Source organism: Erigeron canadensis, chromosome 8 (genome assembly GCF_010389155.1).
Source record: "Erigeron canadensis isolate Cc75 chromosome 8, C_canadensis_v1, whole genome shotgun sequence".
Classification (NCBI taxonomy): Eukaryota; Viridiplantae; Streptophyta; class Magnoliopsida; order Asterales; family Asteraceae; genus Erigeron; species Erigeron canadensis.
The window spans coordinates 48737216-48762847 of NC_057768.1; the positions used below are offsets into that span (position 1 = coordinate 48737216).

The 25632-nt window shown below is 33.1% G+C and overlaps 3 protein-coding genes across 3 annotated transcripts; 1 reads left to right on the forward strand and 2 right to left on the reverse strand.

Annotated features, from left to right (window-relative positions):
• The first annotated feature begins 2495 nt into the window (after positions 1 to 2495).
• LOC122579080 (spastin) lies at positions 2496 to 9225 on the forward strand. Its single transcript, XM_043751171.1, has 15 exons — positions 2496 to 2845; positions 5068 to 5189; positions 5275 to 5399; positions 5479 to 5575; positions 5752 to 5794; positions 5862 to 5959; positions 6042 to 6106; positions 6186 to 6682; positions 6769 to 6829; positions 6916 to 7041; positions 7328 to 7896; positions 7994 to 8132; positions 8219 to 8287; positions 8381 to 8500; positions 8646 to 9225. The coding sequence occupies exons 1-15, from the start codon at positions 2595 to 2597 to the stop codon at positions 8757 to 8759; spliced, it is 2496 nt and encodes an 831-aa protein (XP_043607106.1). The 5' UTR covers positions 2496 to 2594; the 3' UTR covers positions 8760 to 9225.
• Positions 9226 to 9569: 344 nt separating this feature from the next.
• LOC122611212 (reticulon-like protein B1) lies at positions 9570 to 11731 on the reverse strand. Its single transcript, XM_043784195.1, has 5 exons — positions 11436 to 11731; positions 10447 to 10627; positions 10201 to 10342; positions 10040 to 10109; positions 9570 to 9946 (listed from the first exon to the last, which is right to left on the reverse strand). The coding sequence occupies exons 1-5, from the start codon at positions 11629 to 11631 to the stop codon at positions 9774 to 9776; spliced, it is 762 nt and encodes a 253-aa protein (XP_043640130.1). The 5' UTR covers positions 11632 to 11731; the 3' UTR covers positions 9570 to 9773.
• A 3934-nt stretch (positions 11732 to 15665) lies between these two features.
• LOC122610048 (respiratory burst oxidase homolog protein A-like) lies at positions 15666 to 25310 on the reverse strand. The gene is made up of 14 exons (XM_043783030.1): positions 24451 to 25310; positions 24196 to 24355; positions 24034 to 24082; positions 22505 to 22618; positions 19356 to 19778; positions 18578 to 18964; positions 18122 to 18217; positions 17916 to 18031; positions 17682 to 17849; positions 17058 to 17217; positions 16768 to 16965; positions 16556 to 16684; positions 16384 to 16462; positions 15666 to 16261 (listed from the first exon to the last, which is right to left on the reverse strand). The coding sequence occupies exons 1-14, from the start codon at positions 25157 to 25159 to the stop codon at positions 16152 to 16154; spliced, it is 2898 nt and encodes a 965-aa protein (XP_043638965.1). The 5' UTR covers positions 25160 to 25310; the 3' UTR covers positions 15666 to 16151.
• Positions 25311 to 25632: the final 322 nt, after the last annotated feature.

The following is a 25632-nucleotide window of genomic DNA, read 5'->3' on the forward strand; positions in this document are numbered from 1 at the left end:
TATTAGTTTTAAAAAGCTACAACTATTTTTAACAAACGTATCCTCAATTTTGAACTCAAAATTATATTTGATTTATATATATATATAGAGGCGGAGGGAATGGGGTGACTAGGGGGTGCCTACCGTCCAATACTTGTGGAAGTGTGGAAGAATACCCAAGCTAAAAATCTCTATTAAATGACTTATAGCTTATCTCTAGGTAAAGTAAAAGAAAGGTAATTGTCAATATCGACGTCTGTCTGTTCGATTGTTCAAAGCAAAACTAAAATTCTTAAAAATTGACCACAAATTTTAAGTAATTCCAATGTTAATATCTTATCTTTTACCCCTTATTTATTACTGTATTAGTTTTTTATTATTTAAGCAAATTAACCTTCTGAATTTTGATGCTAACATAGTTTCATTTGATCATGTTTTCTTGTATTGTTGTATTATTCAGTTGAATTTATTTATATACAGTATAGCATTATATATTTGAGACACCGAATTAAGATCACAGATTTATTAGCAATATATAAATAAAAAATAGTTTCAAAATAAACAAAGATCATTCTAGTTGTTTCGTTACAATGTCACAGCAACGTTTTCCTTTTTGGTTATATTAGCAAGTTGTTGATTAGTGCATTAAAATAGTAATGATTTAGGTGGAATCATGGTCAAAAAATAACTATCGATTCATCTTTCAAACGAAAACAGGAGTAGTTCATAAAAGTCAACCCGAACTCATACTTAACAAGAACTCGAACCCTAACTTTTAATGTGTACATGTCACACCATTATAAAAATGTTAGGTCCCCTCAACTCAAATTCCTGATTCCGTCTCTGTATATATATATATAAGTTTTAGGTAAAATAAAACAAGGGCTAATAGGTTATAAAGATACCATACTCGTCGATTTTTACTATGTAAGGTATCATCCCTAAAAACCTCCTAATACAATTACCAACGGTGTAATTAATTCTTAATTAGGGGATTACAAATACCACTTAAAATTTTAAGCAGTTTTGTCCACCAAAATACCTAGCTGTTTGATTATTTAGCTCGATATATATGTGAAACAATTAATTTTCACGATCCAAGAAATGAAATGAATAGTAAATATTGATTGAAGCTATAATATAATGAAGAATAAAATAATTCAATATCAAATGCTTTGAATAATTAACTTGTTTGATTATGAACCCAGAACATACAAACACTTCGAATTAGAACACTTCAAATGCAGATTACGGCTTCAATACTTCGAATTAGAACACGAACGTTTCACCAAAATATTCATAATCACACCGTGAACAAGCCCTCAGCAACAGAAATCGAATAAAAAGGTCGCCGGAAAAAACTGTGCGTAAACACACACAAAATAGCTTTTGGAAAACCGGATAGTCGTTTTGATGCCCGAAATAGATCGCGTTTACACACAGTGGGCTTACATTAGGTGGTTTTTAGGGATGATTGTTTACATAGCAAAAGTCGACGAGTATGATATCTTTAGAACCTATTAGCCCATAAAACATATATTAAAGTAAAACAAATAAAACAATTATTAAAGTAAAACAAATAAAACAATAGGTTTTTCTTTACTGAAAATCACCGTGCATCATGAAAATCATTATGCATCAATTGCTTCGTGAATATTCGTGCATCAATCTAACCATGATCTACTAGTCAAGATCTTGTCTTATTTGTTTTACTTTAATACTTATTTTAAAATACCCAACCCGTACATATATATATACTATAGATATAGATTTAGTTTTTTTTGCCATTTTTCAATTAAATTGTTGATAACCTTAAAATATTTTTTTATTCACTAATGTATTTTAGAAATCTCGGAATATTTATAACATCTAAATGAAATATCTATATTATCGAACTTGATTTACAGTATTTACCTTTAATTCTTAATGACTTTTCACATCAATTAATTTAACATTAATAACCACACGGTTATAATTACTACCGCCGCCGCTACCAACCCCCACTACCACCGTCCCATTTGTCACCGTTATTACCCCCACCGGCTTTAAACCGTCATATTATGCGGGCATATGAGTAACATAATGTAGTACAGATCACGTGAGCTACTCGTGAAATTGAGGAAAGGGCCACTACTCACCCGCCATTTTGAATGAAACCATTGTTGGGAACTGAACCCATCCAAAAAAAAAAAAAAATACTCGTAGTTAATAATCCACAACAACATCTATCACCTTTATTCATTTTGTCACCGCCTCTCTATATATCGCCGCCGCCACCGGATACATCACCAGCGCGCCTAGCCTCTTTAATTTCCTGATCGATCCCCCTCTTTGACTTGTTGATCGATCAAACTTTCCGTTTGTGTGTATATATATAAACTGCATGTGATTTTTTATTTTTCATCAGTGTGTGTACGTCTAGCTAGCTAGCCAGCCAGGTTAAGATAATATTACCAAACGACGAACGTACGTACGGGGATCCTCGATTACTAGATAAGTGTTTGCTTGTTCCAACTCATTAGTTGCTTGAATATATAAACACATATATAAGCTAGAAAGAAAGGGAAGGAAAAAAAGAAAAGGAATATAGATATAATAGGAAGGAAGGAAGGAAGATGGAGAGTAGTAATAAGCAGTTGTTTATGTCGGCTTTAAGTGTGGGGATTGGAGTTGGAGTTGGGATTGGAGTGGGAAAGACGGTGAGCCGGTGGGCTACTACTGGTGCTGATTCTAATTCTTCTTCATCATCAGGAAATAATAATAATGTTGGACTTACTCCGCTTTCAATGGAGCGTGAGATGCTTAGTATGATTGTTGATGGCAAAGATAGCAAAATCACCTTTGACGAATTCCCCTACTACCTCAGGTATACCCCCTAGCTCCCTACCTAGCTAATTATTTAAGTGATGTTAATTTATGTATGTTAATTAATTAGAGTAGCAAATTTTATTTTATTTGTTCAAAAATCATATACATATATATCCATCAATAATAATGATTTAGGAATCAAGTCTGTACTTGTAATTTTGATGCATATATACATCTTTCACTAGCTAATATACTCTAAACGTACGTGTTTCCGGCCATTTATTAATTTCCCTTTTCCGAAATATTATTTTATATATATATATATATATAGTAACATGTCTTATCATGTATATATCCACGTGAAAGCGGGCAATGATATCATGGGGTAGTGTGCCACACGACAAGATCACCCACCCACAGTCCTATCCGAATTATGGATATGACATATATGATCATGTAAAACATATATATACCTAGCTCTAGCCATATAGATATAAATAAATTGAGCTTAGCTTAATTGTCATGAATCTTAATGATATATATTTAGGAGACCTCCTTTTCAAGACTAAGGTTCGATGTTTAAGGCAATCCAGATTGACGAGTTGACATGTTATTAGGTTTGAATTTCTTTGGATTCAAAATATCTTAGAATGCTTAAGCGTTTCATATGGTTGAATTGACCAGCTAAAAAATAACTTTTCGTTGATGAGTCACTTCGAGCCCGAGAGTTCCAAAAAATATACCTTATTCAAAATAATTGTTTAACTTTTGTAACTTACAAAATAGAATTAAAAAAAAAAAAAAACTTTATAACTTTGAAAACAAACTATAGTTTTAAAATGAAAATAAAGGAATATTTTCATTTTTGGATTGAATTTGATTCCCCGCGTGTTATAAAAGTTTTTTTGTAATTACATTGCTTCTCTCGATTAAGTTAAATTATATATATTTTTTAAATATTTCATTAAAAATAGTTCTTGCTAAAAAAGTTATCGTTCTTCGAAGAATTGAAAATGTTAGTTATATAAATTTTTAACCGATAGTTTTTTCCTTAATTAGAAAATCCATTCTCTTATTTATGTGATGATAGATATTTTTGGCGTATAGACGATGAGTCACCATGTTTGTCTTTTTTTTAATAGTTATTATCAAGCACTGGTGGACCAGCTTTTTGTTTCTTTTCTTTGAGCATGTTTGATTTTATGTACACGTGTATACAAGTTTTGAATTTCATCAACCATTCTTGTGATGAGTTGCCCCCCTATCTGTGGCCTTCACAATCTAGGAACACTCGCAACATTCTTTAATACCAGAACTCAATTTAAAGTTTAATACGTGTACATGTGCTTGATAGAGACTATTGTTTTTTTAAATTAGAGTTTAATCTTTAATGTTGATAATTTAAAATATTTAGATTTGTTTAAAAATAACAATAAAAATTAATATAGCATCTCATTATTTAAAAATATAATAAATATATTCACATATATAAGGTGTTGTACTTTATATTAAAGTTTAGAATTTGATATCTTAAAATTATCCATTAGTACTTTTGGTGCCTTGAAGCCCCCTAGATCCTTGGGTAAGAGGACACGAGAGACCAGCTACAAGGCCTTTATATAATGTGGTTATGTTATAAAGTGTAGATTATATGTAATTACTCATTATAAAAAACTTCAGGGCTATGTCTGTTATTTCTTCTAAAAAATCATTTACCAAATAACATGGCATAATTTGATTATATAGGAAAAAAATAGTTTTACCTAATATTATCGGTGGCCTTTTATAACATGATTATTCTGCATCAGTGGTGAAGGCAGGATACAATGTTTTTGACTCATTGACGAAGGCAGGATCACACTATATAAACTTCGAAAAATCTTTGGCAGTGATCATTCGTTGCGTTTACACCTATTGGGGGAGGCTTGGCACCATCGAGTCCCCCTTGTCTCCGCTTCTGTCTACATGAATAAGTCCCAATTAAAATCAAACAAGTATTGAAGGAATTAAAACAGATAGAACAATCATAAAATAATCTTTGTTCTAATGATCCCAGTGGTGGTAGTAGCCCGGTCACTCAGGTTTGGTAACCTAGCTACTCAGCGTCGTAAAATATGATAAAATAAAATAAAAAATGAAATTGATTCCTAATTAAACTAAGCAAAAGCAATATACATTTCAAGGCAAGAAGCATAATTAGGATAGGTATAGAATGCTCATTTTGTTTTAATCACAGATGACCACATTATAATGATTTTCACTTGTTGACGGGTGTAACAGCGAGCAAACAAGAGTTTTACTTACAAGTGCGGCGTTTGTTTACTTGAAAAATATCGACTTCTCTAAGCATACAAGGAACCTTTCCCCTGCAAGTCGAACTATATTGTTATCAGGGCCTGCAGGTTAGTTGTTACATTTCCGGTTCTGTGTATCATGTGTGATTAGATGTTAACTATACTAATTTGACTCTATATCGTTGTTCTTAAGAACTGTACCAGCAAATGCTTGCCAAGGCTTTGGCTCATTACTTTGAAGCCAAGTTGTTGTTGCTTGATGTCAATGATTTTTCACTTAAGGTCCAAAGCAAATACGGATCTTCCTCCAAAGAAAATGTAAGCATTTGCAATGAATTTTATAAAACATATTTTGTCCAAAGATTTGACATTTAATCCCTAACATGTTATTATACAGACCTTCCAAAGGTCCACTTCGGAAACAACCTTGGCACGAATGTCCGAATTATTTGGATCAACATTATCCATGTTTCAATCCAAACCAGAAATAAAAGGTACTCATCTTCAGCTGTTATGTTCAGACCTTTCATATTTAATAAATTTCCTTTTTGAAAGGCACATGTTTAAGCTTACATGTTTAGTGATATTGTTTAGGATCCTTGGAAGTATCCGTGGTGTTTGTGTTATATGTTCTGTTTATATTTGATTCAGATAGCGGTTATGTTTACAGGAACCATACGAAGACAGAGCAGTGTTTCTGATTTTGGATCAAGGTTTGACATACAGTCTTAGGCATAAATGTATCTGGCAACATTTTTTCACTTCCCTTTTTATCTGTAGGGGGACTGAATCTTTCTCAAACCCTCCAAATCTTCGGAGAAACGCATCCTCATCAGCTAATATGGAAGAACTTGCTTCAAAAGGTTCACCAAATTCAGGTACATAGTTTTATCTGAGATGAACGATGTTAACGGAAATATAATGAACATATGGAAATTTACTGCAATTCCTTCTTCTCAGCTCCACTTAGGCGCACAAGTAGTTTGTCTTTCGATGAGAAACTTCTTGTACAAACCTTATACAAGGTATATAATGCCTTCAGTCACATATGCTTCTTCTAAACTACACGTTTTGCTGTTGAGATACTAATTCTTGAATTCACAGGTTCTTACGTTCATATCCAAGAACAGTCCTGTTGTGTTATATCTTAGAGATGTTGAGAAGCTTCTTTGCAGATCCCAAAGGATATACACCCTATTCCAGAAAATGTTACAGAAACTATCTGGACCAGTACTGATCCTTGGATCACATGTTGTAGACTTGGAGAAAGATTACAGAGAAATGGATGATAGGATCACTTCTGTATTTCCATACATCATTGAAATCAAGCCTCCAAAAGAAGAAAATCATCTTGTAAGTTGGAAAAGTCAATTGGAAGAAGATATGAAGATGATGCAAATTCAGGATAATAGAAATCATATCAGTGAAGTGCTTGCTGCTAACGATCTTGACTGTGATGACCTTGCCGCTATTTGTGTGGCGGACACAATTGATCTTAGCCATTATATAGAAGAAATCGTGGTGTCAGCAATCTCATATCATCTAACACATACTAAGAATCCTGAGTACCGAAATGGAAAACTTGTTATTTCAACTGCAAGGTTCGATTTGCATAGTACATGAACTTGTTATTCCTCCAAGAAAGTTAAAACAAGTCTACTTACTTGTTGCCTTTGAACATTAACAGTTTGACGCATGGGCTGAATCTGTTCCAGGAAGGTAAATCGGTTAAGAAGGACATCTCAAAGGTTTGTCGTATTCTGTAGTTAATTAGACGAGACTTTAGGAATCTGCGTGAAAATATTTCATCTTCACTACTACTATATTATTATAGGATACTAAGGGAAAAGATGCTACTGGCCGGAAACCTGAAACCAAAGCTGACACTGCCCGTCCTAGTGAAGTAGAAGCATTGGCTCCTAAGAGTGGTGACAATGTGCCCCCATCACCTAAAGCTCCAGTAAGTATGCTTTATAGAAACTACAGTGTTGCTAAAATCTTAAAGAAATGAGTCAAATGGGTCAAAAGTTGTCCAAAGTGTATAGTTATTTTTGTTATAACTATACAAATTTCTAATCCTACATTAGCAAATTAAGTTTTATAATTTTTTTCTAAGAAGTTATGTATAGTGTTAGCTCAACCCGCCCTGTTTTGATCCATAAAGAAGCAAAATACTATAATGGGGGAGGATTATGCTTGTACTATTTTTTGTGACATAAAAATTCGGAATCTCTGTTTTCTATTAGGAAATTCCTGCAGACAATGAGTTTGAGAAGCGTATACGGCCTGAAGTGATACCAGCAAGTGAGATTGGTGTAACATTTTCTGATATCGGTGCCTTGGATGATATTAAAGACTCACTTCAAGAACTAGTAATGCTACCTTTAAGAAGACCAGATTTGTTCATTGGAGGCCTTTTAAAGCCATGTCGGGGGATATTATTATTTGGGCCGCCTGGAACTGGAAAAACTATGCTAGCCAAAGCCATTGCCAACGAGGCTGGTGCTAGTTTCATCAATGTCTCGATGTCCACAATCACTTCAAAGTGGTTTGGTGAAGATGAGAAGAATGTTAGAGCTCTGTTCACTCTTGCAGCCAAAGTTTCACCAACTATTATATTTGTGGATGAGGTGGATAGTATGTTGGGTCAACGGTCAAGAGCTGGGGAGCATGAAGCCATGAGGAAGATTAAGAATGAGTTCATGAGCCACTGGGATGGGCTGCTAACTAAACCAGGTGAAAGGATTCTTGTTCTTGCTGCAACTAATCGGCCTTTTGATCTTGATGAGGCAATTATCAGACGTTTTGAGAGAAGGTAATCGATTCTTCTTGATGACGTTGATAATGTTGGCTTTAGCATTGATATCACGAACATGAGAAGTAATGTTATATTTCTTTGATGATGAATATAGGATAATGGTTGGGCTACCATCCATGGAAAATAGAGCGAAGATATTAAAAACTCTTTTGACAAAAGAACATATCGAAGAAGGTTTGAACTTCAGCGAGCTTGCAACTATGACTGAAGGATATACAGGAAGTGATCTGAAGGTGCAATTCTGCTTTAATGACTTATTATCTACAGTACATACACATGAATAACTGATTTTAACTAAAGGTTTTTATTGTTGATACAGAATTTGTGTACGACTGCTGCTTATCGACCGGTTAGGGAGTTGATACAACAAGAAAGATTAAAGGATATTGTGAGTATCGTAATTGACCAAATGTTTGTTACATGTCATTCATTAGTACCATCTAATTTTTTTGTTTGTTTTGTTACACGTCTCTAATTGCAGGAGAAGAAACGTAGAGCTGAGAGTGGCGAAGAGCCACAATCTCCAGAAGAAATGACAGAGGAGAAGGTGATTACTATCAGGCCACTGAAGATGGAAGACTTTAGGGAAGCCAAGAATCAGGTTCCTTCTCCCTATCTAGTACTCGAAATTAGTTGTTTTACAGTGACCATTTATCTCCACAAAGTTTCTACGTACTACTGGTGATATGAAGTTAATAAATACATAAGCTTATACTATTATCTGTTCCGGTTAACGCTTTCGATAGGTGGCGGCAAGTTTTGCATCTGAGGGATCAATAATGGCCGAGCTAAAGCAATGGAACGAACAATACGGAGAAGGAGGCTCAAGGAAAAAAGAGCAGTTATCGTATTTCCTATAAGTTTTTACTGCCTACATGTAATGACAACCAAATAAGTTATAGACCGCCTGTCTACTCCACAATATCTCATATAGTCATATGTGAACCATCCAATAAAGTTCCAAGAGGACACAACTCTACCACTCATGTGCTTACTAGCAGACAGAAACATCAGCATCAAAGAACTAGTGGTTAATCAGTTTGTACCAAAATTGTGGTGTGTCGACTGGGGCAGGTGGGTGAGGGTTTAAATTATTAGAGGGACACTGGACCCCTTTTGTTAAACTATGGTTATATGTTGTAGTAGTCCATTTATTGTCTTGCATAAAATTCTGAATATCTTTAGATATTACTCGAAACAAGTTGAGTTGGTTTGCACTGTACTAGGAATGATCTTGTGTGCTATATATGTTGATGTACAATATTCTCCTCCTCTTATGAGTGTGCTCGTGGTTATTAATAAATGAAGATAGATTCCATTGATCAACCTTGTTGATGTTAACTAGCAGAATCTGGATGTAAGATTCTAGAAAATCAAAAATTAGACAATTGTCAATTTTGTAGTCTAACATCAACCAAACGTATGGATATACTTGTATTGCCATAATAAAAAAATGCAGAGGTCCAGGATAACTTGGTTGTTAGATTCAACGGCACAGAAATGGGTGAACAAATAGTGTCTACCTAAAATTGTTGATATACTAAGCCCAAAAAGCAGTTCAAAATGCAACTTTCATCAGGTCAAAAATAAAGGTCAAACTAACAGAATTGTCTTCTCATAAAGGCAAACATACTACATCATACTGTATTACTTTCGAGACAAGTGCCACATCAAGAAAAACTGTAACACCATGTATAAAACATAACAGCTTCACAACGACTCTAAAAACAAGGAACTATATGGGCAGAGGGGTTTAGATATCAATCTGTGTAATCAACCCCACAACCCTAGATCATGAAACACATATCAGACTGAAAAACAATTATAAACCAGTTTTTAGTAAAACATAAGACACACCTAGCCAACTTGCATTCTTAAACCTTCTTATCTTTCAATTCTTTCATAGATCTTGGGATCTTACAAAGTACTTTTGCATCAAATACCGCATATTGCTTCTTGATCTCAATCCATGCTTTTTCTGCAAGTGGATCTATCTTATCCTCGAATTTATCATAGGTCACGGGCACCGAGAAGAGCAGCACGACCACTATATTAACATTGAGAAAAAAAAGAAATCAGAATTGGGCTATGATAATTATGTTATAGTGGGAATATGAAGTAGCTAGTGTTAGGAAATTACATATGTAGATCAATGTCAAAAAGTTGTAGCAGTTGCTGACGATCGAGACAAACCACAAACCAGCAATAACCTTATATAAGAAAATGACACACATGCCCGTCAAAACTTTCCACAAGGATATAAAAGAACATAGGAAGTGACTATAAACGATTGCAGCTTACAGATAGGAACTTCTTTAGGTCTTTTCCTGAAGCAATATCTCGAATAGCTGCTAAACCTTGATTGATTTCGATCCTTAAGGCGGACACAATTTCGAAAACCGGTTTCTCTGGAATGCAAACTTCAGGAATTTTTGGGGGAGACCTATATATAGAAACATTTGGTCAAACATAAGCATAACCACTGAACGTAAAAGCTATATAGGTATATGAAGCCAGATGACAATCTGCAAAACAAGAAACGCTCACTTGTTAATGAAAGTCGAGGCATTTGACCACAAGAAGAGTGTGGCCAATGTAAGGATCAGAGAATGGCAAACCAAGGTCAACAGATGATATTCCAACACTTCAAAAAGAAACCAGATGATGGTCACTCCACCAAGGATCACACCAGAAACCTTCTTATCCTTCCACAGCAGCAGATCGGCCGCTGTACCCACAACATAAAATTAAATCATTGCCAAAGCATGCCCGGAACAAGTAACATAATACATCCTACAACAAAAAAGATTTAAAAACCACCGACTTTGACAGCTTGTAAAGCGAAAAGAGAAAACCGCCTTTTACTTTATTACAATCCCACATAATCATTCATTAAGAAAAGATCATTTCAACGCTTTAACCCTTTATAAAGCAATAAAGTAACATATAAACTGGAAAAACCATCATTAACGATTTAAAATCAATAACAATTAACAAAAAAAAGCCACTTGTTTCGCTTTATGGTTCGTTACACAATTAATAACAAAAAATACCAAACTATGCAAACCAATAAAACAAGACACACGGATATAACAACACATCAAGTTCTAGATCCAGAAAGCCGAACATAAATGGTTCCGCTTAGGCCTTCACACCTTACAAAGTGGGCCAAATTCTTCATGTAATCAGATCCTATTACTTTTTACATAAACTAATCTATATATGTATAAAATCCTATTTGTAATCACATCTAAAACCTCTTAGTATCATAATTGCAACTAATTAATGCCTTTTTTCCTTTTCAACTATATAGATATAGATATATGTGTGTATGTATATTTACAGAGACAGACATAAATAGTATAAAAAATCTATACATACAGCTACAGCTACAAACTGATTGGTATATATATATATATATATATATAGATCAAGTAGAATTTAAGTTAAAAATACCTGAAAACATCAAGTTAGGGTTTTAAACTACTATAAAAAAAATATGTTTAAAAAAAAATAAAAATAAAGAGGAAACATACGTTTACCGCCACCAAAGACCTTATGAAGAGGCTTTTCACGACCAAAGAGACGGAACACCTTGGACTTGATAGCTGAAATCTTGTTATCATCGTCTGAGTCGGATGAAGAAGATGATGAAGATGAATCATCTTTTTTATGTGCTGGTAAAATTTTATCCATCAGAGATTCAGATTTGTGTTCTTCGTGATCTGACATTTTATGATGATTATTTTATTTCACAAGTTCAAATTTCAGAAAGAAGAAGAATTATTATGAGAGTGAGTAACGCAAAGAATGTGTGTGTGAAAGAGAGCTGTGTAAGTTATAGGTGGGTCATAAAAGAAAGAAAGGCATTTATTTGTATCCGAAGCTGAGGTTTGGTAATATTTATATACATAGGGTTTTGGTTCGGATTTGGGTTTTGGTTAAGGAAATATGTAAATGAGGTTCCACGAACTTTGGGTTTACTTAATAAAAAGGAAAAAGATTAATTATTCTAACCAATTCTTCTAAAAATCTTTTTTGAAAAATATAATACATTTGGTGGAATTAAAGGATAAATTTAAGAGAAAAAGAGTGAATTATATTTGTCTTGATTTAAGCCTTTTAACAAGAATATTAAGATATTTATTTTATCATTAACCTAATATATATTGTATTTGTTGATTATCTATATTATCTTATACGGAGTAATAATTATCACTTTTTCTTTCATAAAAGTGTTAGATGTAAAATTACCACTTTATCTTTGATTAATTAATTTACATCATCAATCTCTTATCTTTTAAAATATCTCCATTATATCTTAACATCAATTACTTACACCCACTACCAACAATAGTTCATCACCACCACGACCGCCGTCACCACCACCAGTCGTCGTCATGACCAAACCGCCGCATCGCGTAGGTACAATGCTATTATAGTTCATGTATTTTAAATAACAAAATGATTAATCATTCTAAAAACTAGCATAAAAATCCTCCTAAAATTATATAAATGTGACCACGTGTCACTATCCATGAATTAAGAAGAATTTTAAGCTAATGAATTAAGAGAATTAATCATTCTCCTTTTAAATAATTTAAAAACTTTACTTCATGATTTATTTAGTTTTAAATTTTGGATAACGCATATCCAAACATAGTTTTCATAATTTACTAAATTTTATTTCAATCGGATCAAAGTCCATTAACCCACTTTATATATATAGATCCGCCCACCTTTGCCATCTTTTTACTTTGCTAATTGTCCTTTGATCTTGTGTATTGGTATTTGATAGCACGTTTATATGCATAAGGTTCTTTCATTCATTCCTTTAATTATGTGGATATTAACACCCTTAAGATTTCTTAATACATAAGGTTTATCACGACATCCATTCCGCATAATTAGAACGAAAAGTTTATCCCAACATATATATATATATATATCTAAAACATTCCTTTCACGAAATTGTCGTGTGACAATGAATGTAGTAATAATTTAATTTATATTTGGAGAAAATTATAGAACTCAATTATTATTATTAGCGGTATGTTATTAATAATAATAATACGTGTGGCAATTAACGGGCCGTGTACGCACGTCGTTAAACAAAGGGGTCCATTTACTTGCCCGCTGAAATCAACTAGAAAGTTCACTCACTAGCTGGTGTGGGTAATAACAATCTTTTAGTAAGTAGCACAAATCATAGTTGTTCTTATAGATTATTTCTGAAATAAATGTTTAACCAAAGCGCTGCTTCCCAGATCAAATGTTGGTGTTCTTGTTAGTTTATCAAATAAGACAAATAATTTAGATTAATTAAGATTATGACCATCAATTCGATGTCTAGTTATTAATAGCTCTTTTTACTACGTTTGCTTTGAATAACTTTGATTTAACTAGCTGGTGCAAATGGCCTTTTTATAACTTACAAACATCGATATTCTAACAGGTAGAAAAAAAAAAGTGTGGTTAATTAACATATTTTGAAGGGAACATTTTAGAATTTGCTTAAAGGAGTTAAACTATATACCCACATATATCTACTGTATTTGTTGACTTGTATGATACCTAAAGAAGAAAAACTAATAAAGGTTCATATGACTGCCATACATGATTGAGTAGCTTCAACCACTTCGAAGAAAACTTGGCTCTTAAGATTTAAGAGACTCAATGGCATGTTTTCGGGTCTAACGAAATGAAGATATTATTTGACATCTATATTATATAAACTTGTACATTATGAATGTATAAAATTAATATTAGGTATTTAGGAATCTAAGTCATATTGTTGTTGTTGTAAGTCTAACATATATCATCTTAACCGAAATTCTCTCAACGAGTAAATCCTGGTTTAATCCCTAAAGAAAGAAAAAATTATGCTTACCAATGCTCGAAACTGAGACCTTGAGGAACATTTCCCCCTGATATACATTAAGGCAAACTAGTAGCCAGACCATATAGATGAGTTGATTATCAATTGTTTTTTTTTTTTTTTTTTTTTTTGTTTTTTTGAAAGGTGAATTTAGCTGGAAACTTCAAGTCACGATTCGACAGCAGAGGTCTACTCCTTCCTATTTCAAATACCCGATGGGTAATCTGATTTACACACAAATTAAATTGGTTTATCATTATTTTTGAGTTCATGATTAATTGTTGGAGTTCAAGATTACCAATTTACTCAATTTGACCTCAAATTTGTAGTTGCTAACTTGCTATACAAGATAATCTTAGTTTTTTATTGTAGTTTGTCTCAGTCGACATTTTATTTTCTTAGAACTTGTTACTAGATTCTGTGTAAGTTGCTATTAAATATAATTTCAAATGATATAAAAGTATGTAATTGAGACAATGAGATCGGAAGTGGGTGGGGATGATGCGAAAGGGAAGAAGTTTGTCCCCTCAAAATACTAAATTATAATCTCTCAACTTTTGGGTCTCTCCACGTGCCTCCTCCTATCTTTTTCTATTTTATTTTTATTATTACTACTTTTCTATTAGCCTTAATATATTCATTTATATATATATATATATATATATATTTAAAAGATCTCTCAAATTGAATCAAGTTGCATATGGGGAATAATCAAGCATATTGAACAAAAATGTTCATCAAATTATACTGATTTTTTTAACTAAAAATATTCACCAGGCATGCCATGCATCGTACTGAACCAAACCAAGTTAGTTCGACTGTACGAGTGTTTGAATGTTCTTTGGTTGCTTTTCTGCCCGATTGGGCCGGGACTTGTGGGCTTACAAGGAATCTGACTACCGCATGTATAGAAACAGTATGGAGATCTTCACTGAGAAATTATAGACCAGAACCATATATTAGAAAAACCCAAAGTTTTAATGAGCCCAATAGGCCTCCTTGAAAAAAAACTGCCTTTAACTTTAGTTAATTACAGAAGTCAGAAGATCTGAAGATAAGCCAAGTAAAAATTCAATGGGTAGGGGTATCTTACGAATAAGATTTAATACAAAACGTTTGGATTAATGTAGTTTTTGAACCCAATAAAGGAGAGAAAACTTTTATTAGCCCCTCGCAAGGATTACTACGGGTTAATCTATTGAGATTTGAGATATCTTTATTTTTATCATTATTTTTAATTTTATCTTTTATCTTTATTTTTTGTCCAATTTTTTCAAGTAAGTAGTTGATAACCTCAAAATACACTTTGTTTGGTCACTAATTTAAACATCTGTACTAAAATATCTATATATATATATATATATATAAATTATTTACAACATATATACTACTTCCTTTTACATCAATCGTTTTTACATTAATACCCATATACCGTTACCACCGCCGTCGCTGCATCGTTTGAGCGTTTGTCTACGATCATATAATAAATGGATCATGCGTAATGTAGCGAGACCCCAAATATGTCGTTAAAATTTTTTAAAATCCGGTTATTATTGTACGGCTTGCTGATGAATTGATAATTATTCCGTTCGTGGCTCAACACTCTTGAAATCAATATTATGCAGACACCATAAAGCATAAACGAAATGTTCTACAAGAAATATGCTGGAGAAAGTCAATTTAAATGATAGGGTACGACTGTACGAGCCTCGTACTACGAGGTATATATGGTAATGGAATACTGTCAAATACATGTTGTATTAAACTTCATTATTGTAACTATGTACTGTATAACATCGCCTTAACTGGTTTAAATTTCCTTTTTGAGACTTTGCGAGTCCTTTTTTCATGGGTTTTTTTTTAACCATGTAGATTTACAATCTATTCATATTGAAAAAGTAATATTTCTTGCTTTCTCATATAATGATCTCATAAATACAATTATATGATCAACGTATAATAAATGTGTCTATACACAAGCTTTGTATATAGAGACGACAAAAAAGTATAATAAGCCAATTATAATTCAAGGTGGATTTCACTACGTACAACACCTTCAATCAATCTTCGAAGAATGAAGAATCATATCCATCCAATTCTCGATACTTGTCCTACTGCAATCCTTTCGAAAGTCAACCTTCTAGATGTTTGATGGTGGTGGATCCCGCCACTCCCATCGTGCCAACTGTCGCCTCTCGGTTTACGCCACATGTATCAGTAGAAGACAATACCCTTTTACTATATTTGCTTTCTTGGTTTCATTCATCTCATTAACAAAGGATGCTTTTCTGCCTACCTTGAAACAAAATTGTCCTCCTTTCTTGCTATAACTATACATGTACATTGGTGTGTATATGATCACCACCTAAATACCTTAAAAGTGCTCCTTATGGAATTCAAATTTGGTTGACCCTTTTTGGTTGAACTCATGACATAAATTATTTAGTTCCTTGGCTAACACTGGTGCACCACAATAGAACACACCTATGCACAAAAAAAAGTAAACACACTTATTTTTTTTAGAAAAAAACTTGTTTATAACAAAATAATGATGATTTTGAAAATTAAACAAGTATATATGCCTATATGGAGATGGTTGCACTCACCTATCCTAGCACCAGCATGTTTTGTACAAGTTTTGGTGAAAACTTTCTTCCAATTTGGTCTTGCGAAATGGGTTCTCACCTGTTAATGAAAGTTTTGTATGACATTGTTTAATGAAAGTTTTAAATGACGATAGGTAAATGATTTAGGAATAATATTGTAATGACATATTACCCGTGTGCCAGACACAATGTCAACACCGTTTTTGGCATGGTTGAGAGCTTGAACCATAGTGATGAGAGCTGATCGAGCATCACCTTCTTCGTAGACACTAGTCAGATAGTTATGCATCTCTATCACACCCTGCCACATAAGTCATATGATATAGTTTATGGAAATCAAACAGAATTTTTCAAATGTTTCACGGCTTAAGATATTATCTATACCCGTTGATCAAGTTCAGCAACTTCATTCATGACCCCTTTAAACCAATCGAATGAACCTTGTTCTCTAGTTACCCAATAAAAGTAAGCATTTGTGGTCCTCAAAATTTTCTTCTTTCTTGGAGAAGTTCTACCATGCGACGATGAATCAGCACTCCCAGAACTCAGGTCGGATCGCCTACTATGACCAGATGTTGAATCCTGGAAACAAAATTATGTTTAAATAATCAACGCATAAAAACATAAAGGTGAATGTATGTGACTATATATGTAACATTTAGAAAGTGACTTACTTCAAGCTCTTCCATCTTAACAATGTTGTTGAGTAAATCTTTAAGAATACTAATAAAAGGTGTTGCTCCAATGCCTAGCCCAACAAGCAGGAGAACATCATATTTACGGTAGTCTTGTGCAGGAGCACCATACGGCCCATCAATCAACAGTCGTGGCAACCTGATAACAAAGCATGTATAAAATTCCAAATAAAAACATATACAGATATACAACCGAGTCATGTCGTAGTCAAAGGTGGAAATCTGGCCTGTTTATTTAGAAATGAGTCAATTTGGAATATGTTTTATCTCAGACAAGTAAAACCTTTTTTTAGCTAAAAACATAATACAAATTGATGAAAGTTATCTAAAGTCTACTTCTAATACATATAACATCTTTAGTTTTTATTAATAGTATTGGATTGTTATCGTAATACGAGTAATATAATTTTCTACTCCGTAATAATTACTAAATTAGTTGTTCAATAAACTTTAAAAATGAACAAAGAGTGGTTGTGGGTCAGCCAGACCCCGGCCTAGCCCGTTTGCATCTATACTAATAAAAATGAATTGTTTTGACCCGTTACCCAACCTGTCCATCTTTCCATCCCTAGTCATTACAAAGGTAGGTAAATAAATACATACGTTGCTTTGGTAGTTTCATCAGCTCTAAGAAGCCCACTTTTACCAGACACTGGTGGTTCACAAACCTCTGAGAACACCCTTTTTAGTTCTTGTGTCCAATCACCTAGCTGCCTTATGTGAATGGCAAGATAATCATCATCTGGAGCAGATGTGATTGAAAATGGATGCCTGAATGCGAATGTCGTTTAGCATAATTCTAAGTAAAATTACTCTCATTTATAAGATGACATTTACCATTCAAATGGAGATACAATCGGGCATTGGACAAACATGTATTGTCCACTTTTGTACCGGAACTGAGGAGGCTTGGACATTTGCAATGTAAGAACGTTACCCGGATAAATTGCAACCTAAATATGGTAACAAGAAGAAAAAATATGACAGATCCATATAACAGTAGTAAACTTGAAACTACTAAGAGGCTGGTTGGTTTTGCGAACCTTCTTAAGCCGTACAGTGTAGGAGCCTGATCGAAAAAATCTAAGTGTCCTTTCCCCTGCATATAGTAGAACTGGAAATGCAAGGTACATCCAAGTCTGTAGCCATATTACACACAATGTAACTTTTGCTGTTAAAATAAGAAGGGCCAAGTACATAACAAGCAACCAAGTATTGGTCCTATGTTTTGGTTAAACAACTCATAATAACGAAAGATAACTGGCATTCAAAAACTTCTGGAAGAAATAAGATTAACATAGCCAAAAGTTTTCTAAACATTAGTTGTCACGTCATTATTTTGACATGTTTCAGATATCAAATGACCTCAAATAAAACCTTGGAGATTGTTTAGATTTTTCTCGCTTATAATGATCTGTAGCTCAAAAGGAAATTGAATCAAACTTGTTTCGTATTTATGCAATTAGCCCAACTAAGAAGCAAGAAGAAAGGTACTATACCGTCTTTTTGTACCATTTCTTGACCAAATAAAGGAACCATCCATGGACTAGAAGCAAAACGTAGACGATAACAAAGAGATGGTGTGAATACCAAAAGGCGTTGAAGCCAGTGAGCCTATCAAATGGCTTTGGTAACTTCACTAAGCTCCTTCTGAACCATCTAGTGGCAAGTATGAAGGCAATTGTCATGCATACCACCATTATAATTCCAGTTACACCTTCCACACCTCGAACAAGGTCAACATAACTTGGTTTAGATTCACCAAAGTATTGGCTCATGGTAAGACCATAACTGTTTTCATCTTGGTTTATAAGCCTTGGGAAATCACATGCCAAATGATTACCCGCATGGAGTATCACTCCAATTACGATAGCTGCAGCTATGGTCTGAAAAAACAAGCTTAAGTTAATGTTGTTACCAAACACCATAGTTAATGGCAGATGTGACATATTAAACTTAAAATTGATTTGGGTCGCTCTCTAGCAGGTCAAAATGGGGATCAAACTATAAGATGGTTACAAAGTTACTGCATCAATTGGGTCATATGACCTCCTAAATCACTTTGTTTTTTAATTAAAAACTTCTATTCCCATAACATCTATTAATAAACATTACTCGTACCAGTTAAATTGAAAAGTTTGGAGTATTTCGGCTCAACCCAACCCGGCCCATTTGAACCATTCAAAAAAGCACACATTTTTATCCAACCCGTTTCACTTGTCTGACGGGTAATATTGCATGGATTAGACAAAAACGTATAATTATAATAACTCGAACCTTGTGAAAGTTGATGTTGTCATCAAATGGTATAGCATAAGACAACTTGGTGGACCTCAGCCAAGTTATGGTGTTCCTGCATACTGGCAACAGAACAATAGCCATATTGAATTTTAGAGTTTCAGCTGCCCCTTTTGCTGTAAGAACACAATAGCCCATGACATCAAATGCAGCCCTTTGTTTGTATTGGAAGTATTTCCAAAGAAATAAACCAATCATGATCAAAATCCATAAGCCAATAATCCAAAGTCTCCTCCAGTTTTCGTGTATATAGTAAATGAATTTTGAACTCATTCTCCTTATTGGGCTCCGGTTTCTCAACCCGTGTAAGTTCTGGCTCAAGGCTTGGCTTGTGTAGCTCAAAGCTTGACTGTAGTTTAAGTAAGTGTCTTTTTGTAGAAGAAGTGTTTCGAGTTGCCATAACTGGACAATCACAACTATGTTAATGTTTGGACCTTTGTATTTCTACATAATCTTTTAAAATAGTAAGATGCTAAAATCGAATTAACTAAAAAAAACATAAGAACATAACCAATCCATTATCGGTCTCATAGCAAATGTGAGAGAGTATACATACAACGTAACATTATGGTTAAAAAGACACGAGACGCGATTTAAATCCTATACAATTATTTTTATGCTACATGTTCCTACCATTAGTCTATCAATTTTAACAAGAATATAAGACCGGAGATGTTTAATCATTATAGTAGGACCGTTAACAAATGTGACATTAGTTAATATCTGTTTTGACTCCATACATATGAAAAGTGAACATCTACGCTGAATGAGACTTATATATATATAATTTGGTAATGGTTCAATATATATGGTATTAATTCATGATAGGAATATCGATGGTTGACCACTTTGAGACACATGGGGGGATAGTGGAGAATACGCGCAAATGAGGGACTAGCATCTATACAACGACACAAATCCATAATGGGAACATAATGATGTGCATTATCTAGATCGATAGTAACACCTGTATTTCAACATATATGTATGTGAGGCATGCATATGGGAGCCAAGTGGAAATTACAAACAGGAATATGATTATTATGAATATGAATATTCCTATCTAGCTTCTGGAACATAAATAAATTCACATTATCTTCATCTATATATTTGGAAAATTAATTGAACCTTTCTTCCTAACCAAATACAATGTTTTCAAAACATTATCATCATTGGACATTGTAGCGGTTAAATTGGTGGGTTTTTCCTCCCCTGTGATCCTTGACTTCGTAAATCGGTCGCTAGTGACTGTCTGTCCGTATAATTATAACGGCTAGCCGTCCCGTGACACGAACATTCAAAAAATAATCATCTTGTTCACTATACGTCGTTATTTGAGTCAATTTTAACTTACGAGTAATGATAGATATGCTTAAAAAATATGTTTAAAAGTATGTCTAACCATTCAATTTTTGACACATGGATTCTATATATATTTTTTTAATTTTTTTAATCTTTATCATTGATTTTGTCATGTATCAATTTTTTTTATTAGTCATATTTTTAGGCCTATATTTTAAGCACATTAATTATTAAATATCCTAAACTTAATATTAAGTGTAAGCCAAATTAATAAACTTTATTGCTTTTATTTTGCTTGGGAGTGAGAAGAAAAAAAAAACACTTTTCTATACACTTGATAGTTAAATTGTCACGTAAAGTTGTGAATACAAATACTACGAGTACTAGATATATGACACGATTTGAAAATGAAAATACATATATTCGCAAATACCATTTGCGTAGACTTTTATATATGAGAAATGGTAGACTTACAACTAAATACAAACAAGAGTCTAAAAACATATTATTCCACCAATCAAATCATTTTATTTTTTATCACTCTTTTTTTTTCTTTTTTTTTTCATTGGTCTGTATCACATGCTACATATGTTTGTATATTGATTTTTATTTATATTTCAAATAACCTGACTACTGTATTATTTGATGAGATTACGGTTAATATAAATTCAAAATCTTCCAACATTTTTCTTTTGCTATAAACAGCAGTTGAACAACCAAAAGAGATTGTGCATTCCAAATTTTTATATATATTAACTAATATTAGTATTCCTAGCTTAAGGGACAGTTGAACAACAATTTATAAACCTGATCTTAGCCTGTGCTTTATGGCCTAACCACTTTGACAAAACTAACACACACCACTTGATTTATTAAATTAGTAAAAAGAAATATACTTATGTGTCATAGATAAAGATTACGACGACCTGCCCTGGTTTTAATGAACTACAAAACATGTTATTATAAAATTTATTTTAACTACTCTTTGTTAATTGAATTTCTAGAGAGAAAAGAAAAAACTGATACACAAGGACACCTCACATCAACTTATTTCCAAGTCAAATGTCGCTCATGCATACGGCATAGCAAGCTGTCTATCACTCAATCACTCATTTTATTATTATTATATATACTTGTTTATGCTTTGGACCTTTTGGTTAAGAGTTAAGACCTTACATTAGTACATATTGGTTATATAATCAATTTTTAAAATGTTATTTGGATAACTTTTAAGTAATTATATACTCCTATTATAATGAGTAAGATATGAACAAAAGCACAAAACAAATTTCTTGATTTCCTTGGCTGCTCTTAAAACTATATATAGTTATTAATGACTATATGTACGTACATGTACATTTAAGTTAAACACCCTCATGTCATAACATAATACAGGGGAAACGTGTTAACTTCACGATGGCTATTGTGTATTTTACTAAACAAAACCGAAGAATGTATATTATTATATAAGGGATCTATCAACTTAAACATTTTATAATGTTCATGGATAGATAAAGTAACAAAGTGAAAAGAAAAAAAAGTACTAAACATAAATAAATAACTAATCAGGCATTGCTTTGAGTCTAATTCTTTTTACACGTCATATATTAAACAATTATAGCATTATATCTACATGATTATATGCAATATAGAAGTTGTCGTGCAATATAATTATGTAAAGATATACACAACACACACTTTAATTTGGGATGTTAATGAGAAACCAAGTAATGTGAAAAAGAATTAAGAAGAAAAAGCCTTTTGTATAATGGGAATAGGAAAGCTACAAAAGTGAAAAGTTTGAAAAAGGTGGAACCCACAAATACCTCAATGTAGCCAAGTCTTTCAGGATCCAGCTCTTCCATAATCAAAGCTGCATATTCTTCCGCTTGTTCTTGTAACCTTGATAACTTGTTTGCTGACGCACTTAGCATTATTATCTGTTTTATTAATACTATATATTTATTAATTCATTTCTCTTATCAATTATAGATTACATAATCAAATCTTCGGTAACAAAAAGGAAACGGTCCTCACCAACTCCCTCTTATTTTCATTTTAACATACCAGTTCTGTCTTAAAACTTCACCTAGCTTGATTTTGTAAGTGAAACTTCTTTTTCATCAAACGGTAATGTTACATTTGGCAACATGAAGTTGGTAGGTGATTTTTGCGCCACACAATTTACCTTGTAGGATATCATTGCTGGTATTAAAAGTAAAACTTTATTTAAGCATCTAAAGGTCTTAGCAAAAATAATACAATATCCGTTAAATTCTCTAAGAGCATAACGTACATATCTTGTTTTGTGAAAAACTACATAGGCAAAAAAGATGAAACTTTATTCCCTAAGCTTATTTGGTATCATAATACATATACTTTCCAAAGTATAATAACAATAATTCTGAATCTGAGGCATAAAAGTACCAAGATTTTTTTCTTGAAAAAGGAAAGTAAAGGCTTTGTTGAAGTAGGTTGTTACTTGTAAATGGAAATGTAATATTGTCATAGCACATGGTATGAAATGCCCCAAGTCACACTTACTTGACAGTAATTTCCATTTTTGCAAGTTAGGTGTATCTAGCTTCGAAACTATAATATTTGATTTATATATATAGAATTTCATACAATAATGTGATTAAATAATCAAAAATATGATTTTTCCTGATCCCACCTTGAGAAAATGTGTCTATATATATATATGAGCCATGCAAGAGAAACATAAAAGTGACATTTTTAAATACAAAAGAAAAAAAAAGGTAATACATTTTACTCTTCACCATTTTATAGAACTTAATTGTAATTGTAATATTTCATTTGGAGTTTGCTTATCCTAACATAGATGTTTTCGTTCAATTTTGAATATAAATAACATTCAACAAATTTGTTGATAAAAAAAAACACTAGTTGTGTCTATTTTATTATCCCAAATGGATATTTAGTAAACTAAAAGAAATATATCATACATACTTTTAAAATACTCGTAAGTTTTTAATGTTAAAAGTTGTATAAAATCCTACGGAGTACTTTTTATAATGGGGGTGGGAAGAATTTGTAAGAACAGAAATGACCACCACCAAATCAACTCCTTCAACCACTCGCCACCCTTCCAAACCCACCACCCCAAAAACTAGAATGAAAATTATTCAATCAAACAAGTGTACATTTATTTATTTTAATTTTAATCATATATCAAAATCATCATGTTTGAATTTTTCAGTGACACATTAAATAGTGAGTAGTATAATAACAATAATACTGTACTTCATTTTATTATAGTTTGCTGTTATCAAAAAAAAAAAAAAAAGAAAGAAAAAAAAGTAGTTAATCTCATATATGATCAATGCTTAATTACCTCTTTTACTTCCTCTTCTGTGATTCGTCCATCTTCATTCTTATCCACCCTGTACATCAAATAATTCGGATATTTTCAAATATCTATCGAAACATACAAACTGTATATCATAAAGATATGAGTATATAGTGAGATATATAATTGCAGTGAATTAATTCGTACATGTCAAAAAAGATTTGGAGGCGAGAATCGAAACTTTGATCGGTAATCTGAGACCAATATTCGTATAATTCATCTCTACTAATCTTATCAACTTTTAATCTCCGTCGTCTACTAATTGCATCATACACTTCAAGTGCAAATTCTTTCGAGTCTCGCATTCCTTGACAAATTTAATCAATCAACCACTTTTAGAGTGTAAACAATTAAATGTTGACAACGTGATTAAATTAAAAAAACGAAAGCAATTATTCAAACCTATGCATTGTGCGAAATCAGCCCGATACAAAAATCCGTCTTTAGAGAGCTTATCAAAATTAATCTCAACTTCATTCCAGCCATCCACACCGTTGATTTTATTATTATTATTACTAATAAACCGAAGACCTTTAAGCGCTCTATGAGCGCCAGAACGTGTTCTGTCAAGCTGAGCACGCTGTCTACGCATTGCTCGTGCAGCCAGTGCCGAATCCAGCCCACCCGATCCAGAAACCGCAACATTTTGTGACGAGGATGAAATTGAGGACGAATTATTATTAGCCCGGTGGCCGTAACTCCAGGGAAACCGTCTTAACTCTGCTGAAAACTGTCTGGCTTTCGCCACTGCCTCGGCTTTCAATTCTTGTGAAAACTGACGTAATCTGTTTGATGAACGACTTCTTCTGAATGAGGATGTTTCGGTATTTAACAAATGGTGGTCACCGTCGATTTCGATATTAATGTTGATATTATTACTATTATTGTTGTTGATGTTAGAGGCGGCAGCGGTTGTTGACGTGGCTGGCTCGACGCTACGAAGGATGATGGTATCGTCGTCTTGAAGATCGAGAGTGACTTCAACGAATTCCTCTTCACCGGCGGATGATGTATCGGTGTATGCTGCGGGTGATGAACTGCCGCTCATTATTAACATGTTGTCCGGGATGGTATCGGACGCCCAACGACGTTCGTGGCGTCCGCCTCTCATACTGACTTTTAATTTACTAACTAACAGAATTCGTTGCCAATCTTTATATCTTTATTATATATATATGGAAGAAAAGAATGAATTGTGAAAAGATGTGTAATACGCGTGACGAATAATAAGAAGAAGAGGTTAGACTTAAAATGAGAGAATAAAGGAAAGAGACATGTTTTTTTTTGTTTATATATACTCGTAATAATACACTTACATCAACACTCCTTTCATCTATATTTATATTTATAGCATGGTACCCGCGCGTTGCAGCGGATACCATTGATAATGTGTTCGATGTTATAATTACCAAAAACAGTATCAGTGAACAATTAATTAAGCGAGATACCACGATGATACCGTAGCTTCAATATCAACCAACAGTAACAAAAAATACACGTATTAACAATATAAGTGGATATTCAATTGAAGTGAAATTGTGAAAATAGTTTAAATAGGAATGCATTTTAGTTGAAATAAAGGAA